At 40.4% G+C, this 24,106-nt stretch overlaps 1 protein-coding gene across 4 annotated transcripts in view; it reads right to left on the bottom strand.

Moving 5' to 3' along the window:
- LOC108273301 (transcription activator BRG1) overlaps nt 1–22,600 on the bottom strand; it is a 30,798-nt gene extending 8,198 nt beyond the window's left edge. For all 4 annotated transcript variants that reach the window (XM_017482462.3, XM_017482464.3, XM_017482465.3 and 1 more), the window contains exons 1-24: nt 22,453–22,600; nt 19,944–20,161; nt 19,620–19,752; nt 18,671–19,081; nt 17,701–17,781; nt 17,092–17,359; nt 16,835–16,961; nt 16,539–16,712; nt 15,513–15,686; nt 15,143–15,364; nt 13,093–13,223; nt 12,939–12,993; nt 10,123–10,235; nt 9,871–10,018; nt 7,941–8,104; nt 7,790–7,856; nt 7,572–7,682; nt 6,262–6,504; nt 5,128–5,241; nt 4,689–4,796; nt 3,147–3,233; nt 2,867–2,913; nt 2,591–2,757; nt 128–291 (exon numbers count right to left, since the gene is read on the bottom strand). In XM_017482462.3, coding sequence (XP_017337951.2) covers nt 128–291; nt 2,591–2,757; nt 2,867–2,913; nt 3,147–3,233; nt 4,689–4,796; nt 5,128–5,241; nt 6,262–6,504; nt 7,572–7,682; nt 7,790–7,856; nt 7,941–8,104; nt 9,871–10,018; nt 10,123–10,235; nt 12,939–12,993; nt 13,093–13,223; nt 15,143–15,364; nt 15,513–15,686; nt 16,539–16,712; nt 16,835–16,961; nt 17,092–17,359; nt 17,701–17,781; nt 18,671–19,081; nt 19,620–19,752; nt 19,944–20,147 — 3,513 coding nt within the window. In that variant the 5' untranslated portion in view covers nt 20,148–20,161; nt 22,453–22,600. The remainder of the gene's footprint in view (nt 1–127; nt 292–2,590; nt 2,758–2,866; nt 2,914–3,146; nt 3,234–4,688; nt 4,797–5,127; nt 5,242–6,261; nt 6,505–7,571; nt 7,683–7,789; nt 7,857–7,940; nt 8,105–9,870; nt 10,019–10,122; nt 10,236–12,938; nt 12,994–13,092; nt 13,224–15,142; nt 15,365–15,512; nt 15,687–16,538; nt 16,713–16,834; nt 16,962–17,091; nt 17,360–17,700; nt 17,782–18,670; nt 19,082–19,619; nt 19,753–19,943; nt 20,162–22,452) is intronic.
- Between the last annotated feature and the right edge of the window lie 1,506 nt (nt 22,601–24,106).

Below are 24,106 nucleotides of genomic sequence, written 5' to 3'. Positions count from 1 at the left end.
ACTGCCAATCGTTAATATTCACACATCTAATCACACATATAATATAATGTATTTAATTTGGACTCCGTGTCGTGTGATTAAACGTCTGTTACCGAGCGAGGGCTCAGTGTTCAGGTCACCGTATTACCTGGTGAGGGTTCCAGTCACTGTCAAAGATGACCACCGTGTCTGCGCTCTGCAGGTTGAGTCCGAGACCCCCCGCCCTGGTGCTCAGCAGGAAGATGAAGTACTGTGACTCGGGATCATTAAACGTCTTCAGCAGCATGCCACGGTCCTCTGCCTTAGTGGTACCTATGTATAAAACACCAAAACAAAAAGAGTTACTGCTGTAAAGTCAATACAGACTCAACATTTGATTTACTTAGTAATTATTATTGCAGGATGATCTCATTGAACATGTTCAGTTTTTCTTATTGCTTAAAAACCTGAAAAACTGAAACCCTAAAACCTCACCGTTATGTCTTTAATCTCTACGTTTTGATTCATGCGTTGAAATTATTATTATTATTATTATTATTATTATTATTATTATTATTATTTCCTGAGTGATCAGTGGACATTTTTATAAAATATCTATTTTATTTAACTAAAACGAGCATCCCTGAGGTGCGTTATCTGGGTTATCTACAGTTCACCATCACCCAGGGGTGCCGTCACGTCTGGAGGAGATGATGTATATTCTTAAAACTTGTCATGAACCTGAGTTTAAGGCGTTGATGTGACATCTTGGGGGTCAGTTGGTTAGACAGCAAAGATACAACAGCCCTTTACAACAATTAAAATAACTTACATTATTACTTACATTGTAAGTAAATGTTACATATAATTAACATAAAATGCATTTCGCTATGATAGCTTTAGGACTGTAATTGTCATTTGCTTGTATTTTCTCATTTGTAAGTCGCTTTGGATAAAAGCGTCTGCTAAATGAATAAATGTAAATGTCAGGAACAGTTTTGCACTCAAGTCTCCATCAGCAAACAGGGCAGCGGTGGCTTAACGGTTAAGGCTCTGGGTTACTGATCGGAAGGTTGGGGGTTGAAGCCCCTGCACTGCCAAGCTGCCGCTGTTGGGCCCTTGAGTAAGGCCCTTAACCCTCTTTGCTCCAGGGGTGCTGACCCTACCCATGACATGCTGGGGTATGAGGAAAAAAAGAATTTCACTGTGCATATGTATGTGTGATCAATAAAGACTCATTAACTTTGGCAAAATAGACTTCAAGTGAAAACTATAATGAATTTTCCTTTTCAATTTTCCTTACAGTTGCACTTTTTGACCATGTAGTACACAGTTATAGAAGGGATTTATTTATAATTGCACTATCCGTTGTCACCCAGATGAGGATGGGTTCCCTTATGAGTCTGGTTCCTCTCAAGGTTTCTTCCTCATATTGTCTCAGGGAGTTCTCCCTTGCCACTGTCGCCTCTGGCTTGCTCGTTAAGGATAAATCTATCAATTTAAAATTTATAACGTGAATTGATATATTTCTGTAAAGCTGCTTTGTGACATTGTACACTGTTAAAAGCACTATACAAATAAAACTGAATTGAATATTATTGTGGTACAAGGTAGGGCTGTGCAATTCATTGTACTTGAATCATATTCCACTTTTGGCTTCCACAAGTATTGACTGGCTTAATATTTAATATATGTTTATTGCTACTTTTAAATAATATCAAGGTTCAGCTTGAGTTGAGCATTCTGAGAGACTTTTATGTTCACCACGATTGGAAAGAGTGCTTAGTTGGGTTACTGTAGACATGCTCGTCTACAAAAGTTCCTATATTGTATAGATTGACGGGTGATGGGATAGAGAATGACAGGGTATGAAATATATAACGGAGAGACACTGAGGATCGCATGTTCGCAGGTCTAAAGGTTAAATAAATCTGAGGCATTTAAAGTGCACCTCTTATGGTTTTTCAGATATTACCTTTCATGTAGTGTGTTATAGAGCTGTTTGCAAATGTAAAAAGTCTGCAAAGTTTCAAAATCAAAGCGCACGACAAACGGGGTTATTTACTTATTCTTTCCTTAAAGAAGGAAGTGATTCTGAACAGCTGAAACGAGTCGTTAGTAATTCCAGACTTACTTCCTGTACAGACCTATGTAGGTTTCTAACAAAAAGCCCCGCTTTTGGTCTTCATCGGCTGCTGAAAGTCGTTACGGTAGAGGGCGTTTACTTTTTGAAATACGCTGACAGTGATCGACCAATCACAACAGACTAGGACATCTGACCAATCAGAGCAGAGTATGCTCTCTGAAAGGAGGACTTTATGATAAGATTTAGAACGGATCATTTAACGAGTCGTTTGTGACACTGGGGGGGGGGAAGGTAATGCTGCAGTTTAAATCATGAGCATGTTAAAGTGTTTTTTTGATCTTGGATGCATGTAAATCTATTGTACGAGACCCCTAAAACAAAATTAGAAAACCATAATAGGTGCGCTTTAATTGTAAATCAGCCAAGAATTCCTTCCCCTGGTTATTTTCAGACCTCTGAGGACGAAAATAAGAAATTATAGAACATTTTGAATAAAAAAGAGAAAAGTACTGTAGAAAGGGAAACAGGATTAGCTGCTGGTCATACCGTCCAGACGGAGGTATTTAAAGTTGCGGTACGCGAAATAGTCTTCCATGATGGTCATCAGTGATGTCATCTGGCAGAAGAGCAGCACTTTGTGATTGGTCGCTCGAAGTTTGGGAAGAATCCGGTCCAGCACCTCAAATTTTCCAGAAGCTCGATACAGGTCAGGACTGGTTAAAGGTCAAAGGTTAAACAAAGAGGTCACTGTATGGGCTAACTCGATTATTACTTTCGAATGTTATGGCTACTTAAATCTTCATGAGGTGCTGAGGGACTCACCCTTGTACTATACCACCAGAGAAACCCAAGTGCTCAGAAAAGGACTCCTGCGTTAAGTGAAGTGCAGCATTAACATTAAAAAGGGCCCACAGTTCAAAAAGTGCTTTTAGACGTTTAAATTTTGAAAATATTACGATTTTTTAATGTAGAAGTGCCTTGTAAGAACCTTTAAAAAAGAAGCTAAAACTTCTCTATCTATTTTACGTATTTTATTTTAAAAGCAACATAATATAGATGGTGCTGGTAAACAGAATGCTTTAATGCAGGTATAATATAGTACCTCAATCTGCTGGAACATGTAGGGATGATTACAGATCTTCCTCAACTGCATGATAGTGTTCATCAGAGTTTTAGTGCCGCCTTTACCCTGAAACACACACACACACACACACACACACGGAAATACTTTGTCATAACTCCTGCATTTAGATACAAAGCAATCGCATAATGAAGTGTTTTTATACCACAGCGCTGTCAAATTCTCACATCTGATTGGTCAAAAGGTGTTGATTAATTTTCTATAACAGCAGCTCCGACAGTAGTACTGGCTGCAAGGCAAATCACAAGGTGATATTACGGTGTTCGTTTGACTTAACAATAATACATCTAATCGTTAATATGGTGAAGTTTTCCGTGAGGACATGTTTATTTCACTTTTCTCGAAGGAGTCCACGTTTACATGGACAGCAGTAATCTAATTATTGAACTCACTCTGAGTAAGACAATATTCTGATTAAGGTGTTTACATGAGTTGCTTTTAGAATACTCCTTTCATGTTCCCGTTTTACATGTTATAGAACATATAACGTTCCCTCCAGAATTTCACGTATCAATGTACAGTGCGTCTTCGTTATGGTACCGTATACAGTCTTGGGTGTTTCATTTTACGAAAGCTTTAAGTGCGGTTAATTATTTGTAATGCTATACGTGCAAATAGACGACTACTTGAAGCCGTGGGCTGCGTCCCAAACCGCGTACTTACCGTCTATATAGTAGCCGAAATGCATGTCTTTCACCTACTATACAGCAGGTAAGTACGCGGGTTCGGACGCAGCAATGCTCTTTTGTTTGCCGTCAAACGGTCGAGCGCTGCCGTGTGTGTACGTGTCCTGTCGCAAAATGCGGTGAAAACTCCCCCACGACGTAAATAGTGTGATTAAGGTGTTTACATGTCTGTAATACACGTCAATAATGCGACTAAAACAGGAGTACTCCACATGTCTTAATTCCATTTGTGTTTACTTCCAGTATGACTCTAGTCGGATTATCTTTAATCTGTTTACATGGTAGTTTCTTAATCAGAGTATCGTCTTAATCGGGTCAATATGGGAATATCGTTGTCCACGTAAACGTACTGATAGATTCGTACCAGTCAGATTATAAAGCTAGAGGATTTTGCACTTTGTGACATGTCAAATCGTGTCATATTCCCTTTAATAAAGAGTTTTAAAAAAAACACTGATTGTTTACAGCTCTTATCATACAAGTGATAACAGGAGCTTGTCTGATTTGTGGACATTCTACAACATTAAATATAACTATAAACAGATTAAACGTACGTTGTGTCATTCTTTAATAAATTTCTCGTCCTTGGCATATCGTTGTGGTATAAGAGGAACAAAACATGTCAGCACGTGCTGAAACATTAACTCAGCTTAGCGCCGGGCCGCATTACGCCACCCTGTTGTTGATTATTTTCCTATAACAGTACACCGCGTTGTGTTTTATTCTTTACTTAAATACCACCTGCGCATATCATTTTATTAGTTATTTCGGCTACAAGTTATCCATCATTCTAAGGTCTGAACTACTGACTACTTACCTTCTTGTCTTTTTCAGATCCATCGGTGAGCAGAACCCCTTTGGCCTGCATGTGTCTGTACAGAACCCTCTGCAGCGCTGACATATCACACTTTATCACGTATTCCACCTGCAGCAACACACAACGGACCACCCAAGTTCAGATTTATCATCCAACAGTGCAGCGATCGGGGTCCTTTTATTTTTTTTAAGCTTGTAAGCACTCTTAGCTAATACTAATCTAGGAACCTGACCCGTGTGAACAGACCTAGGAAAGAAGGTCGTTATCACACCTATGTTAAATGTTACGACTTTGGATGAACCTGAACGAAATAATTTGAAAAAGATTGCGAGTGATCATTTGTAATTTATGTTTCATAAGTCTTTCCCTTAAACATCTGCCTGCAGCTGTATATTTTCACAAAAGATGTGCGAGTGTACGTGCTAAAGGCTCTCCTGACCTTCTCGGGCAGCTGAGCTTCCACCTCCTTCTTGAGCCGACGTAACAGGAAGGGGCGGAGCACTTTATGGAGACGACGAATAATCAAGATGGTCTCCTCTTCGTTCAGGTCCACCTGTGTGCGAGAATGAGAGGTTTATATTACAATGATTACAAATACAATTAGCCTTGTTAAACCATGTTTGGTGCGTATGAATAAGTGTTAGTAATATCACAGTGAATTAATCTTTTGGAGGATCTAAAGACATTTTGACCTAAAAGCCTACACATGAAGTTTATCTACACAATGCTAAAGTGGTAGCTATAAGCTTCCTGTCTTTGTTACCATCGTAGATACGTAGCTCCAGTATAAAAACCACCAAACAGATCTCATCCAACTACTTAGGTGCGGGTTTTTTTTGGCTGAAATATTTAGAAATATTTAGCACAATTAGTCATTGCATAATTCCATCTGCATTATTTCATAGTTTAACAATCTGATAAATCGCCTGTGTATGTGGGTGATTTACATGGCATAAACATGCAAAGGTGAAAAAAAAACCCCACAACATTTAAGTAAGTTCACGTGTCAAACAGACTCCGGAAAGCGTTCCGAACATAATGTGGATTAAAAGAGGTGAAATTCACTAAAAACTGTTCAAGATAAGATACGACACATGATATGACAGTCAAATGAGTGCAGATGTGTGTGAGTGTGTGTTCCTAATGTGTACGTCTAGAAGAAACCCTTTTCACTAGCTCTAATCGAATGCTTTTTGCATCGGAGGTGTCACTGAGCACTGAATATATAACATAAAAGCAACCTAAACTACAATTTAGAGAATGTTTCCAATTACAAAATGATAAGAAACCTTCAAAATAATTGCTTTTTTTTGTGTTTAAATGGCAGAAGTAGGTTTATGCAAATTTAAAACCTGCACTTCGGTTGTATTCACTTGCACATGCAATCAAACTATGATTAGCATAGACTCTTCCCTGTGTTTTGTTTTGGACTCTTATGTAGAAACATCCCAAACTCTATATTCATTAAAGTCTTCCATAAACTCTGTTCGTAAATTAGCTTGCACTATTCTTATTATGTCAGGCCCAGAGGGAATACAGTAAATAAACAAAAAACCACAACAAAGACTCAGACCTTCTCTCCAGTCATGGCAAAGGGGGCATTGAACCACTGCTCGAAGGTGCTGCAGCTCTTGAAGATGGTTGGCAGCAGGAAGTTGAGCAGCGCCCAGAGCTCAGGCAGCTTGTTCTGCAGCGGCGTCCCCGTCAGCAGGACACGCCTTGGAGCTAGGTAGTGTGTGTTCAGCACCTGAGTCAGCTTACAGTGGTGGTTCTTCATCCGGTGGCCCTCATCCACAATCATATACTTCCAGCGAATCTGGAACCACAGTCACAATGCATGCGAATGAGTTCAATGCAATGAGGGAAAACTGGACCAGCCTCTAATCTGGGCTTGAGGGGAAATTAGACAGACTCTGTCCATAGTGGCTGTAACCCTGCCACTTCCATCCTGTATTTGTGTGCCTACCTACAGCCTTCTGGGGTCAAATCAGATTTGACTACATGCAATGGACAGTGGACTGCGACCGTGGATCAAATCTATCCCATAGTAGTCAGCTGCACTAATGGAAGAGCAATGAAATTCACACACTTCTGACAATTTGGAAATACCAGAGCCATAACACCATGCAGCTCTCGCCTGGATTCCCAATGAAGCTAAAAAGGGTTGAGTCTGGCTTGGATGGGAGACCTCCTGGGGAAAACTAAGGTTTCTGCTGGAAGTGGTATTAGTGAGGCCACCAGGGGGTGCTCACCCTGTAGTCTTTGTGGGTCCTAATGCCCCAGTACAGTATGGGGACACTATACTGTAAAAACAGCACCGTCTTTCGGATGAGACATTAAACCGAGGTCCTGACTCTCTGGTCATTAACAATCCCAGGACATTTCTCATAAAGTGTAAGGGTATAACCCCGGTGTCCTGGCGAAATTCCCCCATTGGCCCTAATCTAACATGGCCCCCTAATAATCCCATCTCTGAATTTTCTACATCACTCTCTTCTCCACTAATAGCTGGTATGTGGTGTGTGTTCTGGCGCACTATGGCTGCCGTCACATCATCCAGGTGGATGCTACACACTGGTGGTGGCTGAGGAGATCCCCCCATACAATGTAATGTGCTATATAAATCTAAGGAATTATTATTATTATTATTAGTATTATTATTATTATTATTAAATGCCAATCAGCCTACAGTGCATGTCTTTGGGCTGTGGGAGGAACCCGGAGTACCTGGAGGAAACCCCCGAAGCACGTGGAGAACATGCAAACTCCGTGTATACAGGACGGAGGTGGGATTCAACCCCCAACCTTGGAAGTGCATAATTTCAAAATAAGTCTAATAAGGGTGGGCGAGAAGATGAAGGAGTCCTGCAAAATAAGTATTACCTTCGCCAGTACTTGTTTGTCTTTAATGATGTACTCGTAGGTGGTGAGAAGAACATTGAATTTGCCACTGCGGAGTTGAGGAACAAACGCCCGTCTGGCTGCGGGAGATCCCTGAGCACATAAATATCAATTTTTTAAATCAGTGTGGTTTCGATTTAAAGATCCTTATCATTGTGATCAAAAACAAGCTTTTTGTGCTTTTGTGTGCTGAAACTCACCTTGTACGAGACTTTCACTACGGACGGGGCCCATTTGTCAAACTCGTAGACCCAGTTAGAGAGAGTTCTGTCCGAAACAACGCATACTTTAAAATGAAGCAAGAAACATAGAAATAAACGAGCGTTTTTGAAACAGCACCGTGTCACTCACGAGAGCGGTACGATGATGAGATAGGGCCCGTTGAGGCGTTTGTACTCCATGAGGTAGGTGATGAGCGCGATGGTCTGGATGGTCTTTCCTAAACCCATTTCATCAGCTAGGATTCCATTCAGATTATTATTGTACAGAGACACCAGCCACTCCAAACCCTTAATCTGTTAGAAGTGAAGAGAATAGAGTTCAAATTGAATCACAGATTGCATTATTGCTATTTAGGGAATAAAAGAAGGGTCAAACATATATTTTTTTAAATGTGCAGTTGTATTTGAGAACTTGCATACATATATATATATATATATATATAAAAGACAAATGAAATGGAATGTGCAAATGTATAAGAAAACTAAAAATGTGTAAAAATACATGAAAATACTGCATGTTAAATGGATTGGAATATGCAATGTCAAAATCATCCTAGCCTAGCTTGCTAGAAAAAGTTTTACCAGACAAAAATATATTAGCATAACGTTATAGCCTCATCTACCAGCTTAATTATGTAATATACGTATGTATGCAATATGTAGCCTTAGCTGAACAGAACGTCTTCTGGCATTTAGTAGTTAGCTAAGTGTTGCTGCCAGTTACTTTTCAGAATGGGTTGTTTATATACACACACACATGTTTCATTATGATTTCTGCCTCACTGCTTCTGGATTTTCGTTGCCCCGATATACCGTAATATTAATCTATTCGAGCCATTATAGAGCTTTCTATTCACACTCATTCAGGTGTAGAATTGAAACACGGTGTCACATATTAACAGCACTTCCCATTTCTCTGTAAATGCCATTAGATTACATTTAACATTTACAATTATAGATATATTTCTTAATATTTATATTCGTTTTCTGAGAACCCTTTTCATTTCAAGTGAGCAGACTTACAGCTGTGACTAAAATAATAACCGTAACAACTAGAGATGCACCGATGTATCGATATCGGCCGATAAAGGCAATTTTTCACACCATCGGCCATCGGACGCAAAACATCCTTTTAAAAACATCCGATGATCAGGGCCGATTATATCCTGTCCATGAAAAGAGGGCGGGAAAACACATAAATTCCGTGCTGTGTGTAAAGAAGATGTCTCTTGTGTGGAATGATGACAAAACTGAAGTTTGTAATCTCTGTAAGCTCTGCACTGCTAAAATTTTACACCGGAAGTGAGCAGGAGTGAAGCGGGAGTTTCGGCGTCGAGTCTAATTTTTAAAAAACAAATTTGCCGAGCTGCTCACGCTTAATTAAAGCGCCAGTATACCATTGAAAGATTTAAATTAAGCTGAGTTGACAAAAAAGTATATATTGCACAGAAAAATATATTTGTAGCGTAGCATATTTCATATCCAGTTAATGTTAATATATAAAAAAGTTGATATTATATATTACCAGTTTGATGTCAGTAATGAAGTAGAAGTGTTTTTGTTAGTGGAGAGTGAATGTGAGACTAACAGGAGGTTTTTTAGAATTCAGTCAATGTTAATATGAATGAATAACATTCAATAAGGTAATAATCTTACTTTAATCTTCAGAATTGAGTTCATGTGTTCATGTTAATTAGAGTAATGTGTTTTCTGACCAGTTACTGTGAAACAACTTGTTGAAATTTAGAGAATAAAGTTTTTATTTGCATTTTCTTCAGAATTGTGGATTTAATTATTAGTAATTTAAAAGAAGGCATAAAAGGCAGAAGTATTGGTGTCGGTTATCGGTATCGGCCGATATCACTCAGTTATCGGTATCGACTGAGAAATTTAGTATCGGTGCATCTCTAGTAATAACCGTAATACTGGTTATCTCCAAGTTATGTATTGAGATACACAGTAGGTTTGATTCCTGAAATGAAAATGAACCTGAAACACTTTTTTAAGAACACTGTGTAGGTGGTGAAAGACTAAACGAAAGTGGCACACACTGGTTTTACCTGATACTGTTTGAGCTGCCCGTTGACCAACAGGGACGACTGTCTGTCCACCTTTTCAGTGACTGCGTGAGCCACTGCGTAGTACGACTGCAGGCCACGTGCGAACGCAGCACCGCCGTACTCATCATCTACATCCTGCTTAGCATGCCTACAAAATAAACAAACACACACACACACACACACAACATTCAATTATATTTAAATCATCCAAGTGCTTTCTATTCAGGTCGCTCCCATCCAAGGGGTTCTTACTCAATGATGTGACGAGCGTCCACTTCTGATACATCCTCGCTGTCTGGATCTGGAATCTTCTTCTTCTCTTCCAAAGGAGCCTGTGATGGCTGGGGCTGATCTTCCTCTTCCTCCTTCAGTCAGGAAGAATGCAAACCATCAACATTACAGCTGAGAGTGTTATAGGAATTTTAACCTAACAGTTAACACACTTAACCGTAAGATATTTTTTTTCCACCTGTTATGTGAAACTTCTGAACCAGTTCTCTATAGAATTAAAGAGGGTGTTGTGTTATTATTCACAAGGTCCCATGTGTATTGAAGCTGTCAGTATGATAACTAATCAAACATTTATACTGTTTTACTCGATGTATTTGTATATGGAAGCAAAAAAATCCCATTTTAGTCAATAAACATATGTCTATCATTGCAGACTAATGAACTCTTCTTGCATGATGCTTGACTCAGAATAAATGAATGTTACTTCTCTTAATTTGGTATATTTACATTTCCAAGTTTCTAACTATGTGCCCTAAAAGTGAGTAAAAGTACATAAGTGGATAAGTTTTCAACAAACACTCAACGGCACCATTATTTTATACACTAAATAGTGAATTAATTAATTAATTATGTATGTATGGTGGGTCAAGAAATTTTGACACTGTCTACTATGTATTGTTCTGAAAACTACAGAATTTCCAGAACTGCGGTATGTTTCTCTTCCTCAACCTCTAAAGTCTCTTTCACATTTCAAAGAAAAATCTGGTTACCCCCAAGATTAGAAAGATAGTAAAGACATATCTATATCTACAGTGAGGGAAAAAAGTATTTGATCCCCTGCTGATTTTGCACGTTTGCCCACTGACAAAGAAATGATCCGTCTATAACTTTAATGGTAGATTTATTTGAACAGTGAGAGACAGAATAACAACAAAAAAATCCAGAAAAACGCATGTCAAAAATGTTATAAATTGATTTGCATTTTAATGAGGGAAATAAGTATTTGACCCCTCTGCAAAACATGACTTAGTACTTGGTTTAAAAACCCTTGTTGGCAATCACAGAGGTCAGACGTTTCTTGTAGTTGGCCACCAGGTTTGCTCACATCTCAGGAGGGATTTTGTCCCACTCCTCTTTGCAGATCTTCTCCAAATCTTTAATGTTTCGAGGCTGACGTTTGGCAACTCGAACCTTCAGCTCCCTCCACAGATTTTCTATGGGATTAAGGTCTGGAGACTGGCTAGGCCACTCCAGGACCTTAATGTGCTTCTTCTTGAGCCACTCCTTTGTTGCCTTGGCCGTGTGTTTTGGGTCATTGTCATGCTGGAATACCCATCCACGACCCATTTTCAATGCCCTGTCTGAGGGAAGGAGGTTTTCACCCAAGATTTGACGGTACATGGCCCCGTCCATCGTCCCTTTGATGCGGTGAAGTTGTCCTGTCCCCTTAGCAGAGAAACACCCCCAAAGCATAATGTTTCCACCTCCATGTTTGACGGTGGGGATGGTGTTCCAGGGGTCATCGGCAGCATTCCTCCTCCTCCAAACACGGCGAGTTGAGTTGATGCCAAAGAGCTCCATTTTGGTCTCATCTGACCACAACATTTTCTCCCAGTTGTCCTCTGAATCATTCAGATGTTCATTGGCAAACTTCAGACGGGCATGTATATGTGCTTTCTTGAGCAGCGGACCTTGCGCGCGCTGCAGGATTTCAGTCCTTCACGGCGTAGTGTGTTACCAATTCTTTTCTTGGTGACTATGGTCCCAGCTGCCTTGAGATCATTGACAAGATCCTCCCGTGTAGTTCTGGGCTGATTCCTCACTGTTCTCATGATCGTTGCAACTCCACGAGGTGAGATCTTGCATGGAACCCCAGGCCGAGGGAGACTGACAGTTCTTTTGTGCTTCTTCCATTTGCGAATAATCGCGCCAACTGTTGTCCCCTTCTCACCAAGCTGCTTGGCAATGGTGTTGTAGCCCATTCCAGACTTGTGTAGGTCTACAGTCTTGTCCCTGACATCCTTGGAGAGCTCTTTGGTCTTGGCCATAGTGGAGAGTTTGGAATCTGATTGATTGATTGCTTCTGTGGACACGTGTCTTTTATACAGGTAACAAACTGATATTAGGAGCACTCCCTTTAACAGTGTGCTCCTAATCTCAGCTCGTTACCTGTATAAAAGACACCTGGGAGCCAGAAATCTTTCTGATTGAGAGGGGGTCAAATACTTTTTTCCCTCATTAAAATGCAAATGAATTTATAAAATTTTTGACATGCGTTTTTCTGGATTTTTTTGTTGTTATTCTGTCTCTCACTGTTCAAACACAACTACCATTAAAATTATAGACTGATCATTTCTTTGTCAGTGGGCAAACGTACAAAATCAGCAGGGGATCAAATACTTTTTTCCCTCACTGTATCTATCTTATTATATATAAGAGGTGAAGACGATGGATCATAAAAATAACGTATACTTAAAAATGTACAACTGAAGTGGAAAAAAAATCTGAGAGAATGATGGTTAAAAAAAATGTTGATAAAAAAAAATATATTATTGCCTAATGATTTTCTCTGTTTAAGAAAGTGAACCAACCTGCACTTTCTGTTGTTTACGCAATACAAACACGCAGTCCAGCACTACTACAGTCCGCTCTGTCTGAATCAACCGCATTCGAATATTAAAAACAGTTGTAGTGAATGTGAATGGACATTCAAAAAAGATTTTACAGCCCTACTGTAAATAATATACTGCATACGCATTACAAGTGGATTTGTATTTTGTTCTTTCTTGTAAAATAGTTTCAACATAATACATAAACAACGCCACTAGCTGCATCACCTCGTCCTCCTCGGAACCCGTGTCCTCGCTGTCTGATCTCGGAGCCACCTCATATCTACAAACAAAAACAGAACAATGTTTCAGAACAATGCCATCCCTCTATAAACCCAGCTATGCGAGTGAAAACCCTCAGGCCAGACTATCAAATTCTCACCCAGGGTTCATCTCCAGCCAGGTGTCCAGCTGTCCCGCTTTAGGAGCGTCCACTCCGCTCAGGATCTTCCCGCTGTCCACGTGGATCACCTTCACAGGCAGGTCGCTCATCTGACTCGTCTCGTCCAGCGGCTATGAGGGAAAGAAGGTGCACAGATGCTCAATCACGATGTGCTAAATTTAAAACAACATCACATTAAATGTTATTTATATTTAAAGTGCAATAAGACCAGATTCAAATCAGAGGAAATAAAAAAAAAAATTCATATATTATTTCAACTCCTTAAATTCTCTGGTTATTACTTAGTCATTTTTAAAGCATATTATTCAGTAACTAGCATGCATTATTCAATAACTACAGTCACTGAATGAGGAACACGATGAGTCATTTAACATTAGCATTTAACATTAGCTTGTCCAAGTCTTTATATAATTAAACAATTACTTCAAACAACTTCATCCGGTTGCACAATCTTGTATAAATCTCTAATATGGTATCCATAGGTAAAATGTGTAGCGTATTTGTCGAGGAGCTCAACAAGGAATCCGCATAAATTCAACTGTTCAAAATTCTGGAATTGAACTTAGAACATTAGATCTTCTACTGTCATCGATGTAATTATTATTCACTGCTCATTATGGTAGTTTCTAACAAACAGACACTGAGAAAATGTTAATCAGAACGTTTACGTGGACAACAATAATCCAATATTAACCCGATTAAGACGATACTCTGATTCAGAACCTAGCATGTAAACAGCAATTTATTATTACCTTAATCCGGCTAAAGTCATACTCGAAGTAAACACAAATGGAATTAAGACGTGTGGAGTACTCCTGTTTTAGTTGCATTATCGACGTGCATTACAGACATGTAAACATTTTAATCACACTATTAACGTCGTATTTTGCGACAGGACACGTCTTAGTCAGAATAAGGTCAATAATTAGATTATTGCTGTCCGTGTAAACATAGTCACTGTTAACACTGACTATGTTTACATGGACAGCCGTAATCTAATTACTGACCTTATTCTGAATAAGACAATATTATGATTAAGGTGTTTACATGAGTCACGTTTAGAATACTCCTTTCATGTACCCGTTTTACGTTATAGAACATTGGTTTCAAAGTGGGGGCCACCAGGGGGCGCCCGGGGGGCCTCAACAATTTGGTGTGAAAAATAAATTCTCACTCTCAGACAACCCCACACACACACACGATCAATTCCTAATGTAATGTAATATAAAGATGTCAGACGTAATTATTAATAAAAAAGGGGGATATATATTCAGAAGTCTGTATTTTTAATGTGTTTTAAAGAGATCTTGCAAAAGGGGGGCCTGGGTCAAATGTTAATACCATTTGGGGGGCCTTGAACTGGAAAAGTTTGGGAACCCCTGTTATAGAACATAGTTCGATTAACAGCACACGTTATTACGTCCCCACGCCACGCCGTCCGACGTCCCTCCAGAATTTCACGTATCAACATACAGTTTTTATTTAAAATTTTTACGAACACTTCAAGTGCGGTTAATTATTTGTCATGCTGTACGTGCAAATAGACGACCGCTTGAAGCCGTGGGCTGCATCCCAAACCTCGTACTTAACTGCTGTATAGCAGCCGAAATACATGTATTTCGCCCACTATATGCATGTCTTTCGCCTACTGTGTGGTAGGTGACTACGCGGTTTGGGACGCAGCCGTGCTCTCTTGTTTGCCGTAAAACGGTTGAGCGTTGCCGTGTGTGATCGTGTCCTGTCGCAAAATGCGGTGAAAACTCTCACACGGCGTTAATAATGCGATTAAGGTGTTTACATGTCTGTAATACACGTCCATAATGTGACTAAAACAGGAGTACTCCACCTGTCTTAATTCGATTTGTGTTTACTTCGAGTATGACATTAATCAGATTAAGGTAATTAAAAATTGCTGTTTACATGGTAGTTTCTTAATCAGAGTATCGTCTTAATCGGGTTGATGCTGGATTATTGTTGTCCATGTAAACGCGCTGACTGTTAAGCTGTAACATACGAATCTTTCGTCTACCTCTCCATCTGGTCCCAATGCTAGTGGCTGCCCCTCTGCATTCTCCAGCTTCTTCTTCTTCTTTTTCTTCTTCTTCTTCTCCTTGAGAGCCTGGGCTGCCTTGTGAGCCCGAACCAGCTCGGTCAGGTTGGCGACGTACTCATCGGTCTGCTGGAGCAGGTAGGCCAGACGCTTATCCTTCTTCTGATCGATCAGCTTCCTGTAACCCTCTTCATCTTCTGCCTGGAGAGTGAAGCAGAAGAAGTTGTTTGTGGGAGATTGTGTTTGAGCATCACTTGGTGTTCAGCATATTAATGCTACTCTGTTGACATAATTGGAGTGTATGGTATCATCAGTGTGTTTGTGAAAAGGTGAGTATCTTTCTCCTCACCATCAGTCTCCTCATCCTCTCCTTCTCAATGCGTTCATTCTCTTTCTTCTGCTCTCGCTCCGTGTTGGCGTGGTACGTGGCCACGGCTTTAGTCAGCTTCTGGATCTTTCCTGTGATGGAGCGATGGTACTCCTTAAAGTCTTTGGCATGCTGGAGGATGCTGTTCAGATATTCCTGAAAGAAAACAAGAAATCAGCCAATGGAATTTCAGATTGCATAATAGAGGTTGATTAATCGGCGCCGATAACCAATCGGTTAAAAAATCCACACCGATAGTTTTCCTCAGTTGCGTCTGTTGTGGAGCAGCTGAGAAGGGTCCGCTGTCATTACACAGTACGAGAGCGGCCTCTAGAGGCGAAATAAAAACTATCACTGACAAATTTAGTTGTGTTATTCGAAGTGGTTTTCAAATTTATTTTGGACGTCTCTATTTTTATTTGTTATTTGGTGCGTTACTTTTCAGTTCAGTTTGGATTTATATCTTTTATTTACTTTAATATTTATTAATAGTTAATATATATTAATATTAATATATCTATTTCATTTTAAAAAGTACAGTACATTTTCATGGAACAGTCAGTACTGTTTATGTTTGTATTAAAGTTCAGCAATTTATTTTACCTTGAGTATTATGTTTTCATTCAGTATTGATTATCGGCAGGTAAGTACCGCCCAACTTAGTTCGACCTCTACTGCATACTAAACATTTTATGTGTATGTATAGATAAGTGGCAAAATTCAAAAATGAGGCTGAAGTAAGTTTCAATATTTACACCTGGAGACCAGAGCGCAGTAAGTTATCATATAGGAACATACTGTAATTGAATTTGTTGGTCATTCTTGTAGAGTTATCTTTTAGTTATGGATGGAATAAACATTGAAACAAATATTAATTAATACATGTGTTAACTTAGTTTGCTACTCTGCTAATGTCGCTTATGGTTTATAAATGCTGATGTTTATGATTTCTCAGTGTTAACTAATGCAGTAAACAATGCAGTTGCTGCGTTTGTGTTGATTGTTTACCTGGTGTTTCTGCCGTCGTTTGCGTTCCTGTTCGATCTTCTGCTGTTTCTCCAATTTCTCTGTGATGCGAGCCTCTCGCAGGGACTGTCTCTTACTGCGCTTGTAAGCCTTCGCATCCAGAGCCGTCTCAAGAGCCGCATCGCGCCTCATACACACCACCACCTCTTGACGCAGCTACACCACATGTGCGCACACGCACGCATTTGAATTTCTGTTTAGTTACTACATTAGTAATAAACACAACACAAATAAACAAACAAGTACGTTCTGAACAATGAACTGCCTAAGACAAACACCTGTCTCTGAAAGTTGAGCAGTCGGAGAGCTTTGAGCTCGATGGTGGCCTTAGTACGCAGATCTCCTGCTAGTGAGCCTGGAAGATTCTCTAGCTCCTGGATGCGGTGTGTTATACGTGCTTCAAGCCTGATGAAAAACACCGTTTTACAAAAAGCTACATTGAGTTTTTTTGTTGTTCAGGTAACTACTGGGCTTTATGTGAAACGTAGAACAATATGCAATGTTAATTTAATAATATAAGAAGCCTATCCCATACCTGTACTCTCTTTCCTGCAGGATCTCCACAGGGTCCAGGCCACAGGGTTTCTGCATGGGAGTGATGCGGTTGTGTTTCTGGTGCAGCGGGATTGTGGGTGCCGGCTGGGCCGAATGCCCCGGGTGTCCAGGAGACTGAGTCTGAGGGGGCATGACTGGGGAGGCAGCAGGGGGCACAGAAGGCGGCACTGGAGACGGGCGGCCAGTGGGCTGTGGAGGAATCAGCTTCTGTGGGGCATTAGAAGGCGTGGCTGCGTTCACCATGGGACCTACAGAAAAGAAGAATTTAGATGAGCTTTCATATCCTTAGAAATGTTATAGACTCAGGCTTTATAGTTTGTTTGTTTTTTTTGTCTGCGTACAGTTCTGAGCAGGAGTGTGATACAAAATATTAATATTAAAACTGCAAACGACAAAAAAACAAACTCAATTCAATTCTTATCATTTGTTACAGTTTTAAAAATTTGTTTAAAATGTACTCTAATAGCTTCCCTAACCAAACAGTTCAACATGGCAAGTAAAAAGGTCAAATGTAATCTGAGTTTTCAACAAGTAATAAATTTGCTCCCTATAATAACTGTGTTATTAAATAAAAGTAAAGGTGTCTTACCCTCTGGCCAGGTTTTTGGTGGCCCGTTGGCAGGGGGAACTGCATTTGGGCCAGACGGGGGCACACTGGGACCACTCAACACTGCGGAGCATCCAGAACACACTGAACCTTTACTTAAGTTACCACAGTGGACCGCAGTGAAGCAAAATGCTCAGTGTACTTATTACATAGTATTGTTATGTTCCTCCATTATATGTCTAAAACACACTAAATCAACTTCAAATACGCATCCCATCCACTGCCTTGCAGAACTATTCACCCCTCTTAAACTTTACCACACTTTGTAGTATTATAAACTGGAGCTGAAATGGACCTCATTGGGATTATATGTCATTGCACAAACGAGTCCAAGTGTTATAAGTGGAGGGGAAATATAGCTAGCAAAATTATTTACAAATAAATAAAACATTAAACACAAATTACGCAAGCACATTTCATAACCCGCCATGGATATGGAACCAGTTAACAAAAAACCCCAGAGTGAAGCATGGTGGAGGTAGCATCCTGTTTTGTATATGTTTTTAATTAGCAGTAAATAGGAAACTGGTCAGGGTCTAGATGAATTGTGCTAGAGCCAAATACAGGGCAGTCCTTGAAGAAATCCTGTTCCAGTCTGCAATAGACCAGGAAGTGGGGTGGAGGTTCACGTTCTAACAGAACAATAACCCTAAGCCCTAAGTGGTTCAAAACCAAGAACCTATATGTGTTAGGATGGACCAGTCAAAGCCCAGACCTCAATGCGATTGAGAATCTGCAGTGAAGCTTGAAACATTAAATAGTCTCCATTCATTTTGCCAAGAAGAATGGGCAAAATATCAGTATCAAAATAATATTTCAATTCCAAGTTGTAACATCACAAAATGTGGAAAAGCAAGAGGGTGCACAGTAGTTATTTTAACATTTCAATATTTGCATGTTAAAATTTTTATATTTTTAATATTACAGTTTAGAGCATCAGAACTTTGCTCACCATGCCCTCGACTGTAGTTAGGACCCAGAGGTCCGGGACCTGTACCTGGCCCTCCTCCTCCACCAGGGGGCAGACTTGGCATGGCCTGGCCTTGCTGCATGCCTGGCATGGGCCTCTTGCCTTGTACTGCCATCTGTAGGTGGTCGGGGAGAGGCTGTCCACGTGCCAGCATCTTGTAAGCCATGATTTGTGCCCTAAGCTGGTGCAACTGGTTTTGGTTAAAGGGTGTCGGGTTGGCGGAGGATCCGGGTGTGTTGCTCTGAGCCCCAGAGCGGCTCGGCTGGGAGTCAGTGCCCTCTAGTGGACTGGAGGAGGTGCAGGAAGAGGAAAGGAGAGGCCCGGAGGTAGGAGGGGCGCCGGCTGGGAGGGGACTGGAGACATGATCCGAGGAGCCCAATGGAGAGGGGTAACCTTAAAGTGCAGCGGAAAGAGACTATTACCTTATTTTATATATAAAACAGATAACTGAAACTGTTTCTTCACTGCAACTCGATGGTGAATGTTTAGTGCTGGTCTAGATGGTCATTTTGTCCAGCTCCTGCTCTAATCAAGTACCAATCAATAACCGTATTTTTTAGATATGAAACTTTTCATTTCCAGCCAAAACCTTAGCAAGGAAATGAGACTAATACTGCAATAGTCACACATTAAATACATACAGCATAATATTTCTATGACATAAAACAAACGAAATTCCCAAAGCTTTCTCTAAAGCCAGGAATGCCCTAGGTGTTCTCCTCTGCACTTAACAGAAGTAATAATGTTAACCCTTTGAACTCTCTGCTTATGATTATTCAGTTATTTGTTTAAAAAACCTATTATACAGTGACTACAGTGAAAGTACTTGGAATGGTATGTAGTTACAAGCTTGATGAATATAATAGGAATATAGTGAATTCTCAAATCACTCATCATCTCACATCATCTCAAACAAATACATGGCTTTTACCTTGGGAGTGCTGGTCCATAGGACTCGGTGGAGGCCCCATGCCAGCATGTCCACCTGCTCTCATGGACACACCTTTCATCTGACCAAAGCGAGAGTCCTCTCCTACGTTCTTCTCATGCAGACCCTCCAGAGACTGCACAAACACACACGTATACATTCATTGCACACAATTTATAACCTTCTATCAGGTATAATTAGCACAAAATATCATCCCAGTGTACGTAAATACTGTTTAAACGGGATGACAACAAAAACTTACCTGACATGAGTTTTAGCTTTTCTACAAATGCAAATATAATCCGAACACATGTATTGTGGTCTTACTTTGTGCATGGGATGCATACTGTCCTGCTGTGTATATCCAGCTGCTCCTTGCTGAGGGACAGCGTGACCAGATGTGGTGGAGGGTCCTGGGCTTGGGCCCATCATGCCATGGGAGGATCCAGGTGAGGGTCCAGGCCCCATCATCGGCCCAGGAGAAGGCCCAGGACCAGGGGATGGGCCTAACGGAGGGTCTGGGGTGGACATCCTTTTGCTTCTTCCTGCGTGTCAGAGAAAGACATGATTTATTATATAAATGCCAACTCCTTAGGCTGGTTTGTTTAAGAAATAATTCCTTACTTTTGCTCTAGCGCTATGAGCCTAATGTAGCCAAGGTATTTACTGTTATTCTACAGATTGCATGTTTACATCACATGCACTGGAAAAGACATCGGTTGGCTCTATAACACCAGTTATACATAAACACTTTCATAAAATAGCAGGATAAGTCTGTATCGAAAAACTAAAATTATGAAACAAATTACTACTACTACTATAAATATTATTATTCAATTATTATTACTTGAATCACTTCCAACAAACTATTCAGCAACAACAACAAAAAAACATTCCAGTGATTTAGTTCATTTTCAGGGCTGTCTCCTAATGGACAGTGCACTGGAACATTTGCTCCCTAAAAAAATCCCACAATGCACCGTAAACACCAGGGAGCATCGATGCTCAGTATGTTCCCTTACTGGAAATGACATCATTTATTCTGAAGCCTCTCAGCTAAAAAAAAAATAGTGGATGAACTCTTAGCCAACTTAGACTACAAATGCAACTATCTTGTTATCGTTGCTGTAGCTCTCAAATGATTACTTACGTCGGCGATTTTTTACTTTATTTGACGTTCTATGTACGATTTATTTGACTCTAACAACTTTAAGTGTTTAATGATTTTTTGTAATCCACTAGCTAGCCTATGATCCTGCTTGAACTACTATGGCAGAAACGCGTGTGTGCTAACACATTTATATAAAATATAATGTCAGAAGGATATCGGTCCTGCCTGTTGTTGATAAACACCAGTGGTGACGTTTTACAACGCGAGTACGTAGTCATGTCGCCGGAAATTGAGCCATCAGTGTCCCAATGTGTAGTGCGTCAGGGTCCTTACCAGTTCCCGAACTCGTGCACACGATATACTGATTCACGACATAGCGAGCTAGGGAGCTATTTGAGACGCACCCTTGGGGGATACTCCAAATATTTCATAGGGGTGAATGTGTTCAGGTAACATATTACTGTGATACTAGGATCCTTCCTGTGCTGAAAATGGGCCACTCAAATAATATCTGGACAGTGGTATGTATTGATGTGTAGGGAGTACAAATCAGTGAGTAATTGCACCTATATGTTTACCTGGGTAATGGCTGATGCAAAGTAGATGTACCTCATAAACTGACATCCCAGTGTATAACATAATAAATAGTAACATTATATTGTAAATATAAACAATAAATTGAACAAAAATACAACAGGGCAGCATTGCCATCTCACAGCTCCAGGGTCACCGGTTCGACCCTGTACACAGGTCTGTACAGAGGTTTGTATGTTCTCCCTGTGTCTGTGTGGATTTCCTCTGGGTTCTCCAGTTTCCTCCAAACTCACAAATAAAAGGTAAACGGCACACTTATATAGCACTTTTATCCAAAGCGCTTTACACTGTGTCTCATTCACCCATTCACACACACACCAATGGTAGCAGAGCTGCCATGCAAGGCGCTAACTTGCCACCGGGAGCAACCTGGGGTTCAGTGTCTTGCCCAAGGACACTTTGGCAGGTGGGGTCACGTGGCCCGGGAATCGAACCGCCAACCCTATGATTAGTGGACAACCCGCTCTACCACCTGAACCACAGCCGCTCCCATAAATACATGCCAGTAGGTGGATTGGATATAATAAAATTGCCCCTAGATCTACATGGGTGTGTGAATGTGAGTGTATGTGGTGCCCTGCCATGGACAGGGCACCTGCCTTGTGCCCAGTGTTCCTGGGAAAGGCATTGAATTCACCATGACCCTGACTAGTATGAATGAATGAATGAATGAATGAATGAATGAATGAATGAATAAAAATATAAACTGTGTAAATTTTGTACAAAACAGTGCAAATAAAATACAAGCCCAAGCAAAAATGAAGCCATTAACATAGGAAATCAGGAATGGCAGGTGATGAAGGTGATGGTGATGATGATGATGATGATGATGATGATGGGTGTTGCATCTGGATGAGATTCAGGTTGAAAGGCGTGGGATGTTTGCAGCTGGATAAAAACCTGACGCGAACATAAGCAATGCTGATTAGAAATGCATAACGCGGATCTCTGCTCACACACGCAAACACAGCCTCCTGAAAGAGGATCAGGGTTTAACAGAGAAAATGTCTTCCACCTTGTCCTTTTTTCCGGCTCGGCATAAAATGGCCAAACAAGAAGACAGCAGCTTTGTCGTTCTGTTCGTACTGAAAGAAGGCGGATGTATATTAATGTAAAATAGATCAGACTTACCGGCGAAATCTTAACTGGGAGTTTAAGAGCAGTTGAGCTCTGGCTATTGCATGGCTCAGGCAGATGACTGGTTTCGCTTTAATTACAGGAAAGCTTCCTAAGCAGCGACGGGCGATTCGCGAGAGAATCGGCTCCTTTATGAACGACTCTTTTCGACGAGTCGGTTCAGTTTGCCTACATACATCAACACTTCCCTACATACTGTAATACAAAATTAATGCGTGACCTTATAGTGAATTATTAACTAAAACTGGGGCAGTGGTGGCTCAGTGGTTAAAGTCTTTGGATTAGTGATCAGAAGGGCAGGAGTTTAAACCCCAGCATTGCTAAGCTATCACTGTTGGGCCCTTGGGCAAGGCCCTTAACACTCAGTTGTATAAATGAGATAAATGTAAGTCGCTCTGGATAAGGGCATCTGCCAAAAATACCACACAAAAAAACTTGAACATTTCCTTCCGAAGACTTTATTTTTCCTTTTGTAGTTTTCACACTGAACTGACTTCATGTTAAAAAAAACAATAGAGACCTCATCATTAATAAATTATCTGTTTTATCTCTTGTAAATGATGGATCTGGAATGTTCAGTGTTTTATACACCGATCAGAAATAACATTAAAACCACTGACTGGTGAAGTGAATTACATTGATTATCTCGTTATGACAGAACCTGTCAAGGGGTGGGATAAATTATGCAACAAGTGAACAGTCAGTTCTCGAAGTAGATGTTTAGAAAGCTGGAAAAATGAGAAAGCGTAAGGATCTGAGCGACTCTGACAAGATCCAAATTGCGATGGCTAGACAACTGAGTCAGAGCATGTCCAAAATGGCAGGTCTTGTGGGGTGTTCACGGTATTCACTGGTTAGTACCTACCAAAAGTGATCCAAGGACGGACAACCAGTGCTGGGAAACCTTGAGTCCTGGCATTCATGTGGATGTTACTTTGACACGTACCACCTACCTAAACAGTATCATAGACCAAGTACACCTCTTCATGGCAACAATATTCCCTAATGGCAATGGCCTCTTTCAGCAGGATAATGCACCCTGCCACACTGCAAAAATGGTTCAGGAATGGTTTGATGAACATGACAAAGAGTTCACATAGCTGATATGACTATAGTAAACAAAAAAACAAACAAAAAAAGACTTCATTAGAGGTGAAATATGGAAAATATTTTGACTCACGTTCATCCCTATAAAAAACACCTCATGAAGATGTGGCCACATTTAATTATCTTGTTCCCTTGTGTTGCTAAGTCATGTACACAATTTAATTAGCTCATTCCCATGAGCTAATAATCTCATCCCCACACCTAATGAAATCACAGCCACAAATTATTTCTATTAATTATGGAAGTCACCAGCAGGGTTCCATACAATTCGATACAACACTGATTCTAAACCTGTGTGTTAGAGCAAATATTGTAGATAGACTCTCAGTTCATTGGCACCCTGTCCAGGGTGTACCCCGCCTTGTGCCCGATGCTCCCTGGGATAGGGTCCAGGTTCCCTGTGACCCTGAAAAGGATAAGCGGTATAGAAGATGGATGGATGGATGGACTCTCAGTTCTCTCTCTCTCTCTTTTTTTTTGTTATGAGCATGTTTTTAAGGGGTACAAACAAAGAAACAGGCACTGAGTAGCCATTTTATTA

This window comes from Ictalurus punctatus, chromosome 12 (genome assembly GCF_001660625.3).
Source record: "Ictalurus punctatus breed USDA103 chromosome 12, Coco_2.0, whole genome shotgun sequence".
In the NCBI taxonomy this organism is placed as follows: Eukaryota; Metazoa; Chordata; class Actinopteri; order Siluriformes; family Ictaluridae; genus Ictalurus; species Ictalurus punctatus.
Note: the sequence above shows the minus strand (reverse complement) of the source record. Positions and strands in the feature narration are given on the sequence as shown.